At 39.6% G+C, this 18,690-nt stretch overlaps 1 protein-coding gene across 1 annotated transcript in view; it reads left to right on the top strand.

Moving 5' to 3' along the window:
* EPHA4 (EPH receptor A4) overlaps window positions 1–18,690 on the top strand; it is a 147,882-nt gene that overhangs the window by 77,957 nt on the left and 51,235 nt on the right. The window contains exon 6 of the mRNA XM_024243504.3: window positions 12,903–13,241. Within this exon, the coding sequence (XP_024099272.2) occupies window positions 12,903–13,241 (339 nt within the window). The remainder of the gene's footprint in view (window positions 1–12,902; window positions 13,242–18,690) is intronic.

The following is an 18,690-nucleotide window of genomic DNA, read 5'->3' as shown; positions in this document are numbered from 1 at the left end:
TGAGATGTTTCTATGGAAGCACCATCGGAACATTTTCTAGAAAATAGCCCATAACTATTTTAGAACAGGGAGTTTAGAACAGAGCTTTTTAAACATCCACGTGCACAAAAATCCCATGGAAATCACCTGCGGATTAGGAGGAGCGAGGTTAGGCCTGAGAGTCTGTTTCTGACAAGTTCCCAGGTGAGGCTGAAGCTACTGATCTGTAAAACCATCTTTAGGCAGCAAGGATTTAGATTCCCAGCCCCACAGCTGTCGGGAGACAGGAGATTGTTTTGATGCCTGTAACTTTTCAGACCTGTTCTTCAGCTCAGTGGTCACTCTAGAATGGTATTTCATGGATTCTGATCATTCTCCCTTAATGGAAATGGAATACTTCATTTGTCTCCTGTATGAAGAAAATCCAGCCTGGGTAGAATCATATAACCAAATGCACTCACTGTGGAATTATTTTTCTTTTTAATTTTGCTGTTGTTTGTTTGTTTCTTCCAGAATCCTCACTAAGTTATTGCCAGAGAGTAGAAATGTAAATGTTCACCTTAGACACCTGTATCAGTCAAGAAAGGCAACAGGTTTTTTTTTTTGGCAACATTGCCAGAACAAGCACCATTATTTCTGCACATTCAGGGCTGCCATTAAAGCTGATGGCAGGATTTTGATTTTATGAATCTTTTCTTAACAGGGATTTTGATGTGATTTTTATTAATGAAATTAATGTCCTTTAACTCTACAAATGACTAGCTCTTTCCCTTCTCCAGATCTGTTTCTCCTTGTTTCCCTTCCCCTTTATTCTGGAATGCAGTCTGGTTATCAGCAGGACTGGGCGTGGTCAACCGCACACCCCTGCAGGAAGACTTCTGATGGTCTTAGTCATGTACTTGTTTGTTCAATGATTGTAGTGAGCAAGATCTTCTTTTCCCCCACTGGGAAGCTAAATCAATGTTATATTTAAAGTAACTTTCTTTTTTTGTTTTCGTTTTTTTGAGATAGAGTCTCACTCTGTTGCCCAGGCTGGAGTGCAGTGGCGCTATCTCGGCTCACTGCAACTGCCACCTCCCGAGTTAAAGCAATTCTCCTGCCTCAGCCTCCCAAGTAGCTGGGATTTACAGACATGCACCACCACACCCAGCTAATATTTTTGTATTCTTAGTAGAGCCTGGGTTTCGCTATGTTGGCCAGGCTGGTCTCGAACTCCTGACCTCAAGTGATCCGCCCGCCTAGGCCTCCCAAAGTGCTGGGATTACAGGCCTGAGTCACTGCACCCGGCATTAAGATAACTTTCTTTTCCAACCCCTTATTGTGTTTCAAAATGTGCTAGAAATGTACCTTGTAAAGGTAGTAAATTGGCTTTGCATATCTAGAAAAATGTAGCTCATCTGTCATTTTGCTACGTTGACTTCTGAGCACTATTACCAGAGTAGTTTTTCGTATTTTTCAATTGGAAATCTGTCCCTGTGCTTTTGGGTGCTCTTTATTTAACTCGTTTGATGAAACTTATTAGAGCCTGGTGATTGGGAACACTCTGTAAATGAGAGATTATTATTTTAGATTGCCAACTTGAAGGGCCTTCACGAATCTGTCTCCAAGTAAACGGCCTGAATACTTCAGTCAGCTGTGCCAAACAAACAAAGAGTGATTGATTGATACATAGACGTGGCCGAAAATATTCCACAATTGCAGCTTTTAAGACAATTTATACTAGGAGAGCTCAGAGCTAATGAGGGCAGATTTATTAAGATCTATGACCAGAGGTCCTGATTTGAAAAAGCTTTCTCCAGGTTTACGTTATCAAGAAATTGAAACAGCCAAGTTCCAAACAACAAACATCACTTACTTTGTCTCTACATTTGCCTTTTCTAATTGAATTTAGTGCGCTGCTGTATTTCCTCCAGAAAGTGTATTGTTTTAAAATTACCATTTCAGTTCTATTACTCAAAGCCCTCGCTGCTAATGCTTTCTGACAGTTATCAACATAATGAACCATAATGAAATGATGAGCAATCTTCGGTGGAAACCCAATGTCGATTCCACCGGTGCTGTGTGACTGTGTTGTTAAAATTTGAATGCAAATTAAAATAACATCGTCCTTACTTGTTTCCAAGGTCAGGAGAAGGGAGGGACTCTTTTCCTTTTTTATTTTTTTATTTTTTATTTTTTAAGTGCTTTAATTTTGGGAATCTCACATCCATTTTCAAACAAGCTCTTGAAGGTGCCCCTGATATTCTGTTCAATTCTCTACCCCAAAGATTTACATGCTTAGCAGTCTGGCTAAGGGATTTGGGGAGGGATGTCTAGAGCGAGGCTTTGATGCATAAACCATAGGATAAAATGCAGCCTTCAGTTTCAAGTAAACTACATTTTTTTTTAATCTACCCGAAAGCATATTTCTTTTTGCTTTAGAGCTGCAAGTAACTAATCATATAATGATGAGGGAGGCATACATTCTATGAAATAGGTCAGTGAGGGTGCAGTTAGCTCTAGTGAAAGACTAGTTAGAAAAGTGAGAACAAAGGCCAAAGATTCCCAAAGTGTCGTTAATGAAAGTGTTTCAGAAGATTCATTGGTTGATCTCTAGCCATTTTATCATTCATGCAATCAATCATTTTCATGAACATACTTTTATGAAAAATCTCAAATCCAAGTTTTCCAGGGGAATTTCTCATTCCATGTCATTTATCAAATTTGCAATGTAATAGTATAGTTTCATACTGCATTCCATTTGTCATAGGACAAAAATTCAGATTGAGACACCAACTCCCCCACTGCCAGATTACATAGTTGGTTTTTAGTTCAGAACATATGGTCCTGCTGCCTGTTAGTTGGTAAGCCAGCTCATGTGTCTGTCCTATGGACTGTACAAACTGATCAAAGCAACCAAAGACATTTGGACGATTCAGATGCAGCCGTCAACGTATGCTGCTGCTTCAGTTGGATCTTAGTAGTTCAACATCTGACGTTAGCTAGTGAGTATACCACATTCTTGTTTCTTCCTTTCGGATTGCCTTTCAGCATTTTAGCTACTAAAAGGAAAAAGTACCTCTAGACAACCAAGTGGATGGTTTTTGTTTGAAGAAAATTAAAGATAGAGGGAGAAAGATCACCAGGTGAGCTTCAACGAAGGCACTAGATAGACCCCAGACTGATCATTTGCCATTTGGTTGTTTGCAAAATTTTAAGAGCCTCATGATATTTCATAAAGATCAGGTATCATCCCACTGAATTCTTTTAAAAAAAAGTGCTGTTTTAGCCTCCTCTTTTTTTTTTTCCCACATACTCCCCATTTTATAGTCGTAAACAGCCCATTATGGATTCCACTGGAAAATGCAAAGATTCGAGGGACACTAATATATGCCCAAGTGGAAGGCTTGAATAATCTGCCAATGCCATTTAGCCAGGTTATTACAATTTTTCTACCACCCTGAATAATTAAGAGTGGCTTGTCATTGGCCGAGTCCTGTCATTTCTGGATGCCATTTTTGACACTATGCATGGAAGTCATACAGTGGTTATTCACAGCATGTTTCTATGAAACAAGGTTAATTACACATTTTTCTGAGATCCCCTGGGGTGAGAACGGGGTATCTTCTTTTTTCTTTTTTTAAGACGGAGTCTCACTCTGTCTCCCAGTGATGTGATCTCAGCTCACTGCAACTTCCGCCTCCCAGCTCAAGCGATTCTCCCACCTCAGCTTCCCAGGGTGCTAGGATTACAGAAACGAGCCACCACGTTCAGCCCAGGGTATCTTCTTTGCTATCAACATTTAGATTTATAAGAGATTCTGCTATGGAGATATAATTGCCCCTCGCCCTATTCCTGTGATCTTCCACCTAGAAAAAGAACCTTTAATAGAAACTCCTAGCTAGTCTCTTGCACAGAAGGTAGGAACAAGGCAGAAAAGATAATCCCCATAAAAATAATAAAAGAGGATCATCTGGGAAGTAATGATAGCTAGCCGTCATCATCATGAAGGGCAGGGAAGTGAGGTGAAATTGAACTCTGGGGTGAACTGAGAAAGTTGGAAACTTTCTATCCAATTCTCAAAAAGAATTTGTAATTATGGGTTATTATTTTCTTTACATTATTTGTATCTCTATGAAAGGGAAGCAGGGTTGTTTAGCCTTGGAGTCAGGGTTTCTGATCACAGATTTGCACATATAGGCTGTCTTAATTTTGGCGATTTGCTTAACTTATCTTAGTTTTTGGTAATCAGATTGGTGTGAACAATAAATACTTTTTCATCAGATTTGATTGTGGCTATTAAATAAGATAAGATATAAAAAAGTGCTTTGCAAGGAAAGTAAATTAATGCACAGGCTAGATAATTTTGAAAATGAAATACTCAATTCTACTTTTCTTGGTCTTTGGCATTGTAGCTTTCTTATGTATAACTGAGAATTTATAAGGCACTTCAGCCATAAACAAGTCATCCTAATAAAAAGAAACCAAACCCCTAATTAACCCAGTAAAAAAAAAAGACAAAGATTCCTGGAGAGGAGAATGGGAAAAGAGGTAGAACCAGAAAAATAGGTTATGGGAAAGTCTCACAACAAGAAATGAACCTCTATAGGAAGCCAAGAATTTTTCATGACAGCAGCAAGTGATTGATGCATCCAAAAGGTTCTGGTTTAATCATGGACAGCCCTGCTTGACTGTCTTCGTTGTAAAAACACATAAACCACCATGATAAGAGGTTATGCACTGTTCATATATGTCAGGAGGGACGTCTTTAAAACAGCCATCTTTATGTAAACTAACCCACAGCAGATAGGACTGGGAGAAAGCAATTAGTGGTGGCAACATATACAAATGTCAGGGGAAGCATGGGCTTTATTTCAGAGTCAAAACGTAATGCATCCCAACTGTTGACTCTGCCTTATAACCTGTCTTTCAGCTGGAGAGAGATTAACAACAAAGGCTTATCTGAAGGGTTGAAGGGTTTTACAGCTAAGACGCTGAAGTGCTATTGACAGTCCAAAAGTTGTACATGATTAATGAAGCCTTAGGAAATGGAAGTACAGACCCAAGGTGCTGCTTCCTCCAAGATACGTGTTGGACTGGTTGCCTTAGCATTTTAGTGAGGTGACAGTAGTGCTTAAATACATTGATCATGGGGGAGTTACCTTTCTGCCCATGCTCTTGGGGAATGCTCCATTTCCCATCCAGAATGAATTTCATAGCCCAGGCATTGAATTTTAAAATGGCGCTTAAAAATCAGTTAAGTATTAAATGTCTGTGATAGCTCTGGAAACTACTCTATCACATGAGACCAGAGACTTTGGTTTTTCTATCAACTATCTTCTTGCCTTGGTTGCAGACTTGATTTTCTTTCTTTCCTTTCTTTTTTTTTTACATTTTAGCATATGATTGCCATTTTTTTCTTTCTTTCTTATTATTATTTTGCTTAGCTTTTGTGACATACAAAAGTGCTATGGCAGTGGGTTTTTTTTTTTTTTTTTTGAGACAGGGTCTCAGTTCATCACTCAGGCTAGAGTACAGTGGCATGATCCCAGCTCATTGCAACCTCCACCCGCCAGGTTCAAGCAATCCTCCCACCTCAGCTTCCCAAGTAGCTGGGACTACAGGAACGTGCCACTACACCGGGCTAATTTTTATATTTTTTTGTAAAGATAGGGTTTCACCATGTGTCCCAGGCTGATCTTGAACTCTTAGGCTTGTCAAGCCATCCACCTACCATGGCCTCTCAAAGTCCTGGGATTACAGTCATGAGCCACTGTGCTCAGCCATAGTGCTATGGTAGTGATGCTTCTGATTAGTGAGCTGGACTGGGCTAAAGCATCATCATTCATTCATTTGTTCATTTAGCAGATACTTATTGAGTATCTACTAGATGTCAGGCATTACTCTGAAGGCTGTAGATATTCTCATAAACCTGAAAAACAAAAGATTCCTTTTCTCCTGGAGCTTATGTTCTAATGGGAATATAAACAACAAACAAATGAATAAGATAGTTGGAAGGTTCTCATAAGAAGGAAATTTTTTAAAATGTGATGCAATTGGGTGCATTGGGACAGGGAAAGGGAAGATTTCAGTTTGTATGGAGTAGTCAGGAATGAGAACTATTCCAGGGATAAGAAGTCAGTTAGTCAAAGGGCCGGGAGTGAGAATTCCAAGCAGAACTACCAGCTCCAAGGTATTTTGAGTTGCATGTGCAAAATTTTGCTAACAATGTGAGTTTTAAAGTTGACTTACTTTTTTCCACAGTTTTGCATTCTGTTGGCACTTTAATTCCAGTCGTTATGAGAAATAGAATTTTTAGGTTTATAAGGCACGTTACACCATATATTTAAGCCCTTTGGCAGAACCCTTTTCTGCCAAACCCATTTCAAAACGCAATTATCATAGCAGGTTTTCATCTTTTACTGAAGTTTCAGTTGCTTCCTGTAAGAATAAAGAAATGCATTTTCTCTGACTTTGGGTGTGAAGTAGAGTACACAGGGTGCCTGGACTTTCCATAGAATGGTTCATACCAAACTTGTAGACACACTGGAGACATTTATGACTTTAGGTTCAGTGTTGGCTGACGGCTTTTAAATGACATTATTAAGGCTCACACAGATTTCATGTGGATATGTAAATACTGGCTTGTCCTAAAGGGGCTACTTTAAATCCTGACATAAGCCAGCAACCATGTTCTCTAAACTACTCAAGCATTAAATTTTAGTCTAATCCATGGGAGGAAAGAATTAAGATATGTGGAATTACTGGAATTTTCTTTTATGCTTGGAATATTGCCTTTCTTAAATGTCACATTGACAGTATGTGGTTCATTTCCAGAAGCTTGTTTTTTTCCCCAGAGAAGAGCACATGGTTGGTAAAGGAAGATCAAGATTTCTTTTATAATACAACATGATATGACGTGATATTTTATAAGATGATATGATAGTCCTTTGTATCTACTATAATGTGGCTATAGTTTCTTTGGGGCTTAATGCTGTCAAACTCCTGTCAACTGAATGTGAGGTGACATCCCACTAGAAAATAATAATTACCCATTGTAGCACCTTTCTCCGGTACCTGCCGTGTGATGCAGAAAGGGTTTCACACCAGTGAAGTGAATGGATGTTCATTAAATGTATCTGTAATGGCAAGAAATTCAGTGCCCATTTCTTTCAGAGCAATGAGAAACTCAAGAAATGAGCCACATGTCTCATTTTATTCCCTCCTTAGTCAGTAAAGGTAGGTCTAACTTGGATTTCAGCAGCCAGAGTTGTCACCTGGGCTATATAAATAGGTTAATCAGGGGTTCCTGGACTGAGCTTTTTAGATAGGCTCAGGGTATGCCTTTAGCTCCTAGAATTACGTGCAGAATTCTGAGGGTGCCAGAGAGCATCTTCCTAGAAAGAAGATGCCTTGCTTTCATCATATTTTCAATAGCATGAAATGGTCTGAAGGTCAATTTTAACTGCCACCTATTTTTGCAGATAAGTTTTCTTGGAGCACAGCCATGCTCATTTGTTAAGGTATTGTCTATGGCTTCTTTGGAGATAGAATAACAGAGTTGAGTAGTTGCTACAGGGAGCAGATGGCCCATAAAGCCTAAAATATTTATTTTCTGGCCAGATCATAAAATTTCTTTACAGAGAAATTATGCTGGCCCCTGTGCAACAGATTTATAAACTAAAGATTATTGCATTTGACTTCTATTTCTGGGATTACCATTAATATCTGTGCCACTAAATTATATTACAAATGTAAAGGGCATACTAAATATGAAAACTTTAAAATAGTTGAACATGCTATTTTCATTTTTGGGTGCAGGCAAGAGAGAATCCCGGGCTTGTATGTGAATTTCATGGGAAATTTACAAATACAACCAAAAATTTAAAGGAAGGATGTTTATGTTCCCTTAAATACACTTCAGCATTTGATTAATTTATATTAGGTTGGTACAAAAGTAATTGCCATTAAAAGTGATGACAAAAACCACCATTACTTTTGCATCAATCTAATATTTTAGAATGTCTTGATTTGGGTGAAAAAATTAAAATTAAAGGCAAAAGCTGTAGTTCCATAAAGACTAATAAGGAAAATACCTATCTACCTTTAGAAATGTTAAAATTAAGCTTCTTCAGAGATAAAGTTTTCCCCAGAGATAAAGCTTTCATGTCTGAGTAAATCACCTCCTGAAATTGAGGTGGAGGAAGAAAAGTATAAAAACCAATGCCAATTTGATAAAACCTTATTTGATAGAACCCACATTTCAAATTCCCAGCCATCGCTAGTTACACAGCTGTAAAAACAGGACAAGGCAGGTGCTTGCTCTGACATCCACTGCACATATAATCCCTATTTAGTTTCCTTGAGTCTCTGCCTTTTCCCCTAGGTTACCTATCCATTCCTGCAACTATCTAGGCAACTATCAGGAAGTTATCAAAATGAATAAGAATTGTTTTTCCTCTCTCCTCTAAAGCAGGTGATAAACACTAGATACACCATAAATGTTTTTTGAATAAATGAATGATTCACAATCCCTCCCAGCAGAAGTAACCACTAATATTTTATATATAGCCCTTTCTACTTTTTCCAAAGTAATTCTAAACCATGAAAAAAAGAGGAAATTGAAACAAACTAGTTACACTGAGTTACTACTTCACAGGTACAAAGCTAATGAATCTGTATGTGAAAAGTTGACTAGTACAGCTTTGGCTCGGAGAAGGCTGCATAGCTCACACACTTCATAACACTGCAGGTAGGTGGGTATAAGATGCATTAAAGGACTGCGTTAGTTATTCATTCATTCATTCATTGATTTATCAAACATTTTTTGAAATTTCTGAACAAGGAACCATGGTAGAAAACAGGAAGTGATAAAGACATCAATTATTATTATTATTATCATTATTGTCATTTTGAGACAGAGTCACCCAGGCTGGAGTGCAATGGTGTGATCTCGGCTCACTGCAACGTCCGCCTCCCAGGTTCAAGCAATTCTCCTGCCTCAGCCTCCCAAGTAGCTGGGACTACAGACATGCGCCACCATGCCCGGCTAATTTTTTTTTATGTATTTTTAATAGAGACGGGGGTTCCACCATGCTGGCCAGGCTGGTCTTAAACTCCTGACCTCAGGTGATCCACTTTGGCCTCCCAAAATGCTGGGATTATAGGCGTGAGCCACTGCACCTGGCCAAGACAACAATTCTTGAGGAGCACGTATACTGGTGATAGAAACAGACATGGAATGGTGTCTAAGTAGCAAGACACCATTATATGTTACAAACAAAGCGGGGAAGGAAATAAGGAACTGAAATGTCAAACAATGACATAAGCATAAGGACTGGTGTTATGCCAGCCCTGTATTGAGGCTAGTAGTGGGGAGTTTTGAAAACAATAAAATCTTGCCGTTCACAATGACCCTCAAGCTACCCGATAGGTGTATGTACTCAATAGGTTGATTCAGATATGGAGACTAGAAAATTAGAACAAGTAGAACAGTTAGCCCTTCTTTGTTATAAACCTCATATTTGTAATTGGAGACTTACTCGCAGGTGGACATATTTCTGATGACAAAGGCAATCACTGGGTCAGAAATTTAATTGCTTCTAAATAGCCAGACACAATACTTACATAAATGAAAGAGAAAATAATCGGAGTTAGGTTTTTTTACTTCTGGATGCCTTGTATTTATTAAAAAGAGAGCTCAGTTTACTCAGAATACCAGTTTTCTCTTCTTTTTAGCCATCTCTGTAGGTAATTGTTTACTAAGTTGTTGCCGACAGGCCCAGATTGGCTTTTGGCTGATTCAAGTGCATATTTGTTTCTCATTGTATTGAGAATAGAATACTTTTATTCCTAAAGAGGAGACGGGCCCTCCCTTTAAATGAGAAACACACTTATATATTTGTAATCTTTTAATTGGCAGGAGTTAAAAAAAAAAAAAAAAAAAGCAACCACAATCCCACAAGCACAGCATACCGCCATTATGATTTTAATTTGTAAAGCATGTGTCCTCTCCCAGGTTTTTTTCCAGACCAACATCATAGTCATATTGGATGGATTTTCTATATTTTGTTTTCCCCTCTATCATATGACTTCATTATACTCCAATTTCGAGGCAGTGACGGTGTCCCCACAAAGCTGTCACTCTCTATGATAGCAAAGCATAAAACATACGCAGTACGATTCACCAGCATTGAACTTGAGTTTGTCTAATTCTCAGTCTTGAGCATCCACCCTAGAGACTTCCTTCAGAATCGCTGCCCACAGGAAGAAGGCTGCCCCAGGTTAGCACCTGTTTTCATGCCGCCCTCCATTTTGAAATCCTGCAGCATCTTTGTAATTTTTTTTCCACGTGGAAGTGCTATGTCTCTGAGTCCTGAAACCATTTAGTTTTCTGCTCCATTTCTTCTCTGTTTAGACACTGCCGTGCCCCGTCCTACATACTAATTACTGACTTTTTGCTTCTGTGGTGCTTGATTCATTGTGTCACATTTTCCCATGTGAAAGTGGACCAGGAACCTTGGCAAGGAGGTTAATGGATTTCAGAGTCACTCTTATTTGACCCTGGAAGTCACATTAAGAGAAGAACCAATGACTGACCCATTTTATAAACCAAGCCATGGTCAGCTTCAGCTGCAGACTAGTAATGGATTTCACTATGGTGGCAAGCATTACAGAATTAAAACAGGGCTGAAGATAGCGCACTGTTACCTCCATGTTTGCCTTCTCAAACTGTGGCTGAAATTTTTCATTTTGTTATCATTATACCTTTAGTGAGGAACACATGGTGGAATAAAAATAACTCCAAATGGCAGATAGTACTTTTGGATTTCAGTCAAATTCTGTCACTAATTAGATTGCATGAACTTTCAGTATTATTAGATTTACTTTCCAGATCTCAGCTTCCTCCTCTTTAAAATAAGGATATTTGTCCAAATGATTTTAACATCCTATGTAGCTCTTAGAGTCGGTGATTTTATATACTTCATTTATTCAAAAAGCATTCATTTGTCATTATATTCCAGTTACCATGTAAAAACTGGAAATGCAGTTTTGAAATCTAAACAAGAAAGAAATTTGTGTTTTCTCTCTGAGGACTTACGTGAAGTAATCTTCCCTTTAATACAAATTTTACAATACTTTTGTGAAATATTTTAAAGGTTTGCGTTTTTCTAAGTTTCACAGGATGGGGAGCTGACCTTAATGCTTAAAGAGGTTGTTGGTAATTAGTCCCGAGGGGAGTTTGGGAAGTCCTGCTTACCTTGTTAAAATAAGGTCTTCAATAAGTGGCATAAAGAGAAAAGGAGAGTGAATTACCCTTATTAAATGTTACCACTAAAAAATAATTGGCCATTAATCACTGCAAGCTGTGTAATAAATATTGAATATAATTCCTTATTTATAGGTTACCTCTTCCAATTCCATCTCAACAGCCATTTTGAACAGTATGTTTCATTGTGGTAGACTAGGTAAAGCTCATCCAAGTTCATGCAAGCCTCCTGTTAACTTTCTTTTCCTGAGAAACTTGTACTAATTTCCTGCAAAGTAGCCATTTCAATTACATTAGAAGTAGTGTAGATAACAGTGATCAAGAAACCTCAAATTTTTCTTAAAACTCATTTTGCTCATCTCTTGGAAGACTGAAATGGGAAAGAAATAGCTTTCCAACTGTCAAACTGAGTAGATATGTCTCATTTGAGTGTGGCAGCTACCTTTTCAGCCTTTGGAACTGCTTCAGACCAAGAAAATTCCCTCTCCTTTCTCCCAGCCTGATTCTTCCACTTGAAGGCAGTTTGTGTCACAATTTTTTTGCCATATTAAGACCAATCGTGGCCGGGCACGGTGGCTCACACCTGTAATCCCAGCACTTTGTGAGGCCAAGGTAGGCCAACCACTTGAGATCAGGAGTTCAAGACCAGCCTGGCCAACGTGGCCAAACCCCGCCAAAGGTAGCGGGTGTGGTGGCACACACCTGTATTTTCAGCTACTTGGGAGGCTGAGGCATGAGAATCGCTTGAACCTGGGAGGTGAAAGTTGCAGTGAGCTAAGATCGTTCTACTGCACTCCAGTCTGGGTGACAGAGCGAGACTCCATCACACACACACACACACACACACACACACACACACACACAAATCTACATCAAGAAACAAGAGTTTCATCATTATCTATGGTCTTATTTTTTATTATTAATATTATTTTTTAACCAACCATTATGTTGTTGGTGATCAGTTGTTCTGTTTCATAACAACCACTGCCATCACCCATATTTCAGAAACTCTTTGATGTTGGTGGGAATGCATGAGTTAAAGGGCAGGAGGAGGGGTCTGGGAGCCTTGAACAAAACCCCTGCCATCTCTCCACAGCTGTATCTTCAACATCTCTGCAACTGCGTTAAACCAGTTCCTACTAATTACCCATAAACAGCTTAACCCTCCGCTGCCATGTTGAACTGCAGAGGCACATCTCTACAGTCCTGTGAATTTTATTTGCTATTGATGACATACTGTACTTAGGAATTATAATTTACCTTCACAAGTGGTATATAACTATTAATTTATCAGAGTCTCACAACAGCCCTGGGAACTAGAATCACTTTCGTTTTTTTAGATGATAAGATGGAACAGATAAATTATGATATTTTTCTGCCACTTCAGAGGGAAAGCCTGGGCTTGGAGCCCATTTGCTGGAGAGTTGCTTCACATCTCAAAGTGACAACCGATGCCTTGTTTGTTTGCGCGGGAAAGAGAATGACACTCACGTAACAGCCTTCTATTATATTGTTCTTTTTAAAAGATCTTTTATGCTGGCTTGATTTGCTTTTTGCTTTCTTTGCCAAGTGGGTTTGCCTTGCTTTGGAGAGCTGCAGAAAATAATACAAACTCTGAGAGATTCCAAAAGGATATTTCGGTTCTTGGTGTGATGATGTGGTTTTCTTTCTCCAGGTCCACCATCTGCTCCCCTGAACTTGATTTCAAATGTCAACGAGACATCTGTGAACTTGGAATGGAGTAGCCCTCAGAATACAGGTGGCCGCCAGGACATTTCCTATAATGTGGTATGCAAGAAATGTGGAGCTGGTGACCCCAGCAAGTGCCGACCCTGTGGAAGTGGGGTCCACTACACCCCACAGCAGAATGGCTTGAAGACCACCAAAGTCTCCATCACTGACCTCCTAGCTCATACCAATTACACCTTTGAAATCTGGGCTGTGAATGGAGTGTCCAAATATAACCCTAACCCAGACCAATCAGTTTCTGTCACTGTGACCACCAACCAAGCAGGTAGGAATTGAATCTACTTTATTGTACGATCTGAATGTATATAGAGAAAAGGCTTAAAATAATGAATTATAATAAATTGCTATAATTGAAATAGAATCAATCAAGCCTGGGAGCTGCGTTATAATGTAAAAGATACTTAGGGGCTGGGCACGGTGGCTTACACGTGTAATCCCAGCACTTTGGGAGGCCAGGGCAGGTGGATCACTTGAGCCTGAGAGTTTGATCAAGACCAGACTGAGCAACACGATGAAACCCCATCTCTACAAAAAAAATACAAAAATTAGCTAGGCATGGTGGTGCAAACCTGTAGTCCCAGCTACTCAGGAGGCTCAGGTGGGAGGATTGCTTGAGCCCAGCAGTCAGAGGTTGCAGCGAGCTGAGTCACTCCATGCTGGATAGGATTCATCTCAGTCATTTGAATTACGATGTCCATGGCTGGACAACAGAGCACTTATAGATTATGTACAATTTTAAAGTTGATTTTTACCAATACAGAGTGCTCTATTGGTATTTGTTATATTTTCTAACAAAAGTATTAGCAGCGATAGTTTTGATATTATGCTTTAATGTAAAATATTATAAATGATCTAGATGGACCTATACTAGAACCTCCATGTACATCTTTGTGTCTATAGTTAACGAAGTTTACATTAAGACACTTAATAGTTTTGCAGCTACTTTTTTCTTTTTGAGACAGAGTTTTACTCTGTCGCCCAAGCTGAAGTGCAGTGGAGTGATCTCAGCTCACTGCAACCTCCATCTCTCGAGTTCAACCAATTCTTCTGCCTCAGCCTCCCAAGTAGCTGGGACTACAGGCGCGTGCCACCATGCTCAGCTAATTTTTATTTGTATTTTTAGTAGAAACAGGGTTTCACCATAGTGACCAGGCTGGTCTCGAACTCCTGACCTCGTGATCTGCCCACCTCAGCCTCCCAAAGGGCTGGGATTACAGGCGGGATTGCAGCTACTTTTAGAGTTGATTTCATGATTGACATGGGGGCTGGGAGGGTGGGGCGGAGGGTGGGGCGGCCAGTCTCCTGAATTCCTACATCACTTTCTGCTAATACAGATGACTAGAAAACATTTCCTGTTCATGAAGTGTTTCTACTGAGTTAATCGCAGAACTGTCATGAAATCTTGAATATCAAATATTTTGAAAATCTAGGTTTCTAGGCTTTCACTTCTGACTTACTCATCTGTATTCCTTCCCTGAAAAAGTTACCACCCCTCCAGGAGTTTTACATTGCTGGCTTTTTTATTTCTGGAGAGTTAGAGAGGAGAAGGGAAACAGAGTTAGAGTGGCTTATTCTTTGTGAGGCTCTTGGGATAGAAAACATCGCCGGAAAAGGATTATAAATTGCCAACAATCCTATCGCCTCTAACTGCCCTTTTCTTTTAAATGAATGTTTCAGTAAGTGCACTCAATAGTTTAGTAAAATATCTGTACTAATTGATCCTATAAGTGAAAACTATTCCAGTGTCCCAATCCAAAGCCATTATTTTTCCATTTTGCCCTGAACTCTTTGGAACAAATAAAAACTTAAGACTTGGGGAAGGTTTTGAGCAGGGGCTAGAATGGCAAGTCTTACCGGAATGTATCTTCAGCTCTGCAAATGTGAATAGTCTTTTAAAATATCTAATGTGAAAGGGTCATCCAGCTAGGCCTTTGTCTTTTAATTCTGTATTTTTAGGTTGTGAACACTGTTAGCAGTCATTAGTTTTAATTTTTCTGCAAAGACTAGTATGATTTAGGAGTTTTTGATAGAAACATGAGTACTCTGTGATTGCCAACATTTTATTAGTTCTCTTTTGGAAGAATGCAGTGGAAATATTACATACAGATCCTGGGAAAACGCATCGGTGCCGCTGGTCTCTCTGACTTAGGAGCTGATGCAATGCAGAACGATTTCTGCACGGTCTGGAGAATCTGGTTGATGATCCAATCAGTATTCTTACATGCAGCACCCTTCTACCTTTTTGGCTATTCATTCGCAAGCACTACATCATGTTCTTAACCGAATTAAAATTAGGGATGGACTTTTGGAGCCTCATCTGTAAAAGGTGAAGTCATTCTCCTTGGCAGAGAAAAGCCTGTGGGAGATGTGCTGAGGACAGGCTTGGCTCCCACAGATTTTGGGGGAGACTTCTATGACTCCCTGTACACCTAGGGATTTGAGCCCAGAAGTTATGTCAACACCTACTAGGGCAAAAGGTCCAGAGAGCCCAAAGAAGACACACTAAAATCCTCCAAAAGAAGAAAATGCAAAAACATTTCTGGGGGCGGGGTGGGGTGGGGTGGGGTGAAGTTTTATTTTAAATGTAGGTATAATTCTTCTAGATTTAGGAGAAAAGCAGACAGAGAATTACTCTGACACAGTAAGGTTTTCTTTGCCATGGCATGTAGTCCTGCCAAGGAGGTTTGCTGAACAGGACAAAATTCCAACTCCTTATTTTAATTTTCATGAAGGGTAATGCTGGGAAGCTGTTCAAAATTAAAAATAAATCTTTCAATAAGGAGACCTCCTATGTGGCCAGCCAGAAAGCTTTCACTTAGTAGAGAATTGTATATGTGCAAAGCACTGCTTCATTATCCTATCATAATTTGAAGTTCTCTAATTCAAATCATCAGGATAGTTTATCTTTGATTAACAAACCCTTTCTTCATAGTAGTGCAAATTAATAATGTAGGCCAAAATTCGGGTGAATGTAGCAACCGTAAACTCTATCAAAGCTCCCCTAAGCATATTTACATACACACAATTATGTTCTAATTGCAATTGCTCCTATCATTTCATTAAATTAAATTCCTTGAGGACCACTATAGGCAATGGTGTCTCAATCTATAAGGAATACATAGAATTAATGTATGTTAGCATTTAGCACCTGGAGGCCACAAAAGTTAGTGGTTTTCCATCTTTGCTGTGTTTTCACAGGGTTCTTTCTCTCATCAGTAACATGTTAAAAATAATAAATCAAATCAATCACACAAAACCTGCTAGAATTCTTGGGTCCTATGTTCACCACCTTTGAGACTTTTAAGAGTTGAGGAGCAGCTCCAAGAAGGTGAGGTGACTCAACCATCCTAATGTCAGAGCCAGTACTAAAAACCAGGGAGAATCCTACTCCTGAAAGTAGAAAGTTGCTTTCCTTTAAAATTAGGAGATAATGAATAGCATTCATGTATTCAGCTTGGCATTCTCCCCATTTGTGAGACCAGATTATGTGAGTTTCTGGGCATGGAGATGGAGATTTAACTGGGCTTTGATCATTTAATTGTAGAATGTGGTGTGAATGGGCCTGTGTTCTCACAAGGTTATTTAAACAATCCTAACCCAAATCTTACTCCTGGGGTCTTAGGGGGTTAATAAACACCCTTTCGCTCCCCTTCTAGGTTGAAAACCAGTTGACACAGAAGACAAAGGAAATCTGAATGTCTGTCAGCTTTTTGCTGATAAGCTGATGGAAGGATGTGAGCTTTATATCTGTGGCCAAAAGGGCTTGCTTCAGTGACACTTGCAGCCCAGCTGGCTACCTGCAGGCTCTCTGCCTGCCCTGCTAAGGTTGTTGGAAGGACACTTTGCAGGCAGACAGGTAGGCAGATAGGCAGATAGGCAGATAGGCAGGTCTGAGAGTGGGTGGAGCTGAGGACACAGTACTTTTCCCAAATTCTCTAATGAGATGAGTCACTCCCAGCTTCACCCCCATGCCAGAAACAATGAAGGGAAGAGGTGGGAAAAGAGTAAGGGTGGGGGTGTTACTTATTCCAGCTGAAGTCGTACCCAGTAAAACTGGAGAAGAGGAAGCTCTTGGAGCTCCCCCAAAAGTTACTTTTCTACATTACGGGCCAAAAGGAGGAAAATGAGATTCCACTTTCCTTCATCTTTCATCCTGTAGCAACTGTTTTGTCTTTTGTTTAGAAGCAGATAGTCCTGATGTTTATGAAAAATGGATAAGAAAACTGCTGGGTGATTTGTTTTCTGGATGGCTTTCCTTTGGTTTACTTTTACTTAAGCGGACCATCTCAGGCAAATGAATACAGGATGTGTCACTAGGAGGGAGAAATACTGTATAAATGAAACAAGGTTTTCTGGCCAAGCAACAGACCTGTGAATATTTTTTTTGTTAAAAAGGCTGTGATGGCAGCCAGCAGTAGCTTAATATCTCCGAATCGTTTTTTGCCATTCATCTCCCATCGCCTTTGCTTGGTTTTCTAGCTAAGAGGCTGGACCATATTCTGGTGTTTTAAATCATTATGGATCCAACCCCCATGAATGGTGTTCCCTCCTCACCCCAAATTGCACCCAGGGCCAGTGTTGTCCATTTTTTATTTTTACTTTGCATGTGATGCTATTCTAGATACTTCATAATGGAAAGATCTGGTCATCTCTCTCTAGCACAGCTATGGTGTCCTAGTGACAAACAAACATCTGTAGCATGCTTAGTTTGGAGGAGTTAAAATATTTGATGCATTACGTAATTATTTAAACCAGCTAATCTCTAAGATCTTTTCTGTTTCAAAATTCTATGATTCTAAGTATGTAACCTTGAGCTGTGGGCTACGAACCTGAAGAAGTAAGGCTTATTTTTCTAACATGTTTAGAAATGGTCTCTCAATGCAATTCTAAGAGTGGGAAAACATTCTAAAAATGCTTCAGCAGAATTGTCACCTGAATTCTGCCTGCCCTCCGTCTCTCCAATTCCTTGCCCTGCCAAGGGATTTACGTTGTGGGCGGAAAACAGTAAGATAGTGAACAGTTGTTCTAAACTGGGGGTGATTTCTGCTCCTACCCCTAATGGGCAATGTCTAGAGGCAATTTTTGGTGCTGTTGCATCTAGCGGGTAGAAGCCAGGCAGGCTGATAAACATCTTATAATTCACAACACAGCATCCCCTATCCTCTGCAATGAAGAATTTTCTGGTCCAAAATGTCCATAGTGCTAAGGCTGAAAAACTCTGTTCTAGCAATAGTTTTTACGAACAGACTTCATAGCAGTGCCCACCATTTCAGGGTTCCATAGCCAACTGGCCTTTTCTTGAGCTGCCCTGTGGCTGAACACATAGGGAAGATTCCACATTTCTCTGGCTCTGCTGCCCCGTGCTGAGAGCATGATGCTCCCATTACTGTTCTCAGAGAACAGGCAGTTGTAAAGGGCCTTTCAAGGCCCCTCATGAATCCTGTTGTAGCTGTTTTGCCATCAGATGAACGGGCGCTGCTTGTTAGGCTGACCTTGTTCTCTAGGGTTGGACAATTAAGCATTAACTGCAAAATAATAAAAATAATAATAATAATAATAAAATAAAGTGGCATTACACCTCATTATAATGCCACTGTGCCACATGTAGTCATTGTACAGTTCCATCTGTTTGTTGATTAACATTTATTTACAGTAAAATCAAATCAGTTAACTCTCTTTGTCAAGTAATGATAAATTTAATAAAACCAAAATAA

Source organism: Pongo abelii, chromosome 11, assembly GCF_028885655.2.
Source record: "Pongo abelii isolate AG06213 chromosome 11, NHGRI_mPonAbe1-v2.0_pri, whole genome shotgun sequence".
Taxonomy (NCBI): domain Eukaryota; kingdom Metazoa; phylum Chordata; class Mammalia; order Primates; family Hominidae; genus Pongo; species Pongo abelii.
This window is presented reverse-complemented; position numbering and strand designations above follow the sequence as displayed.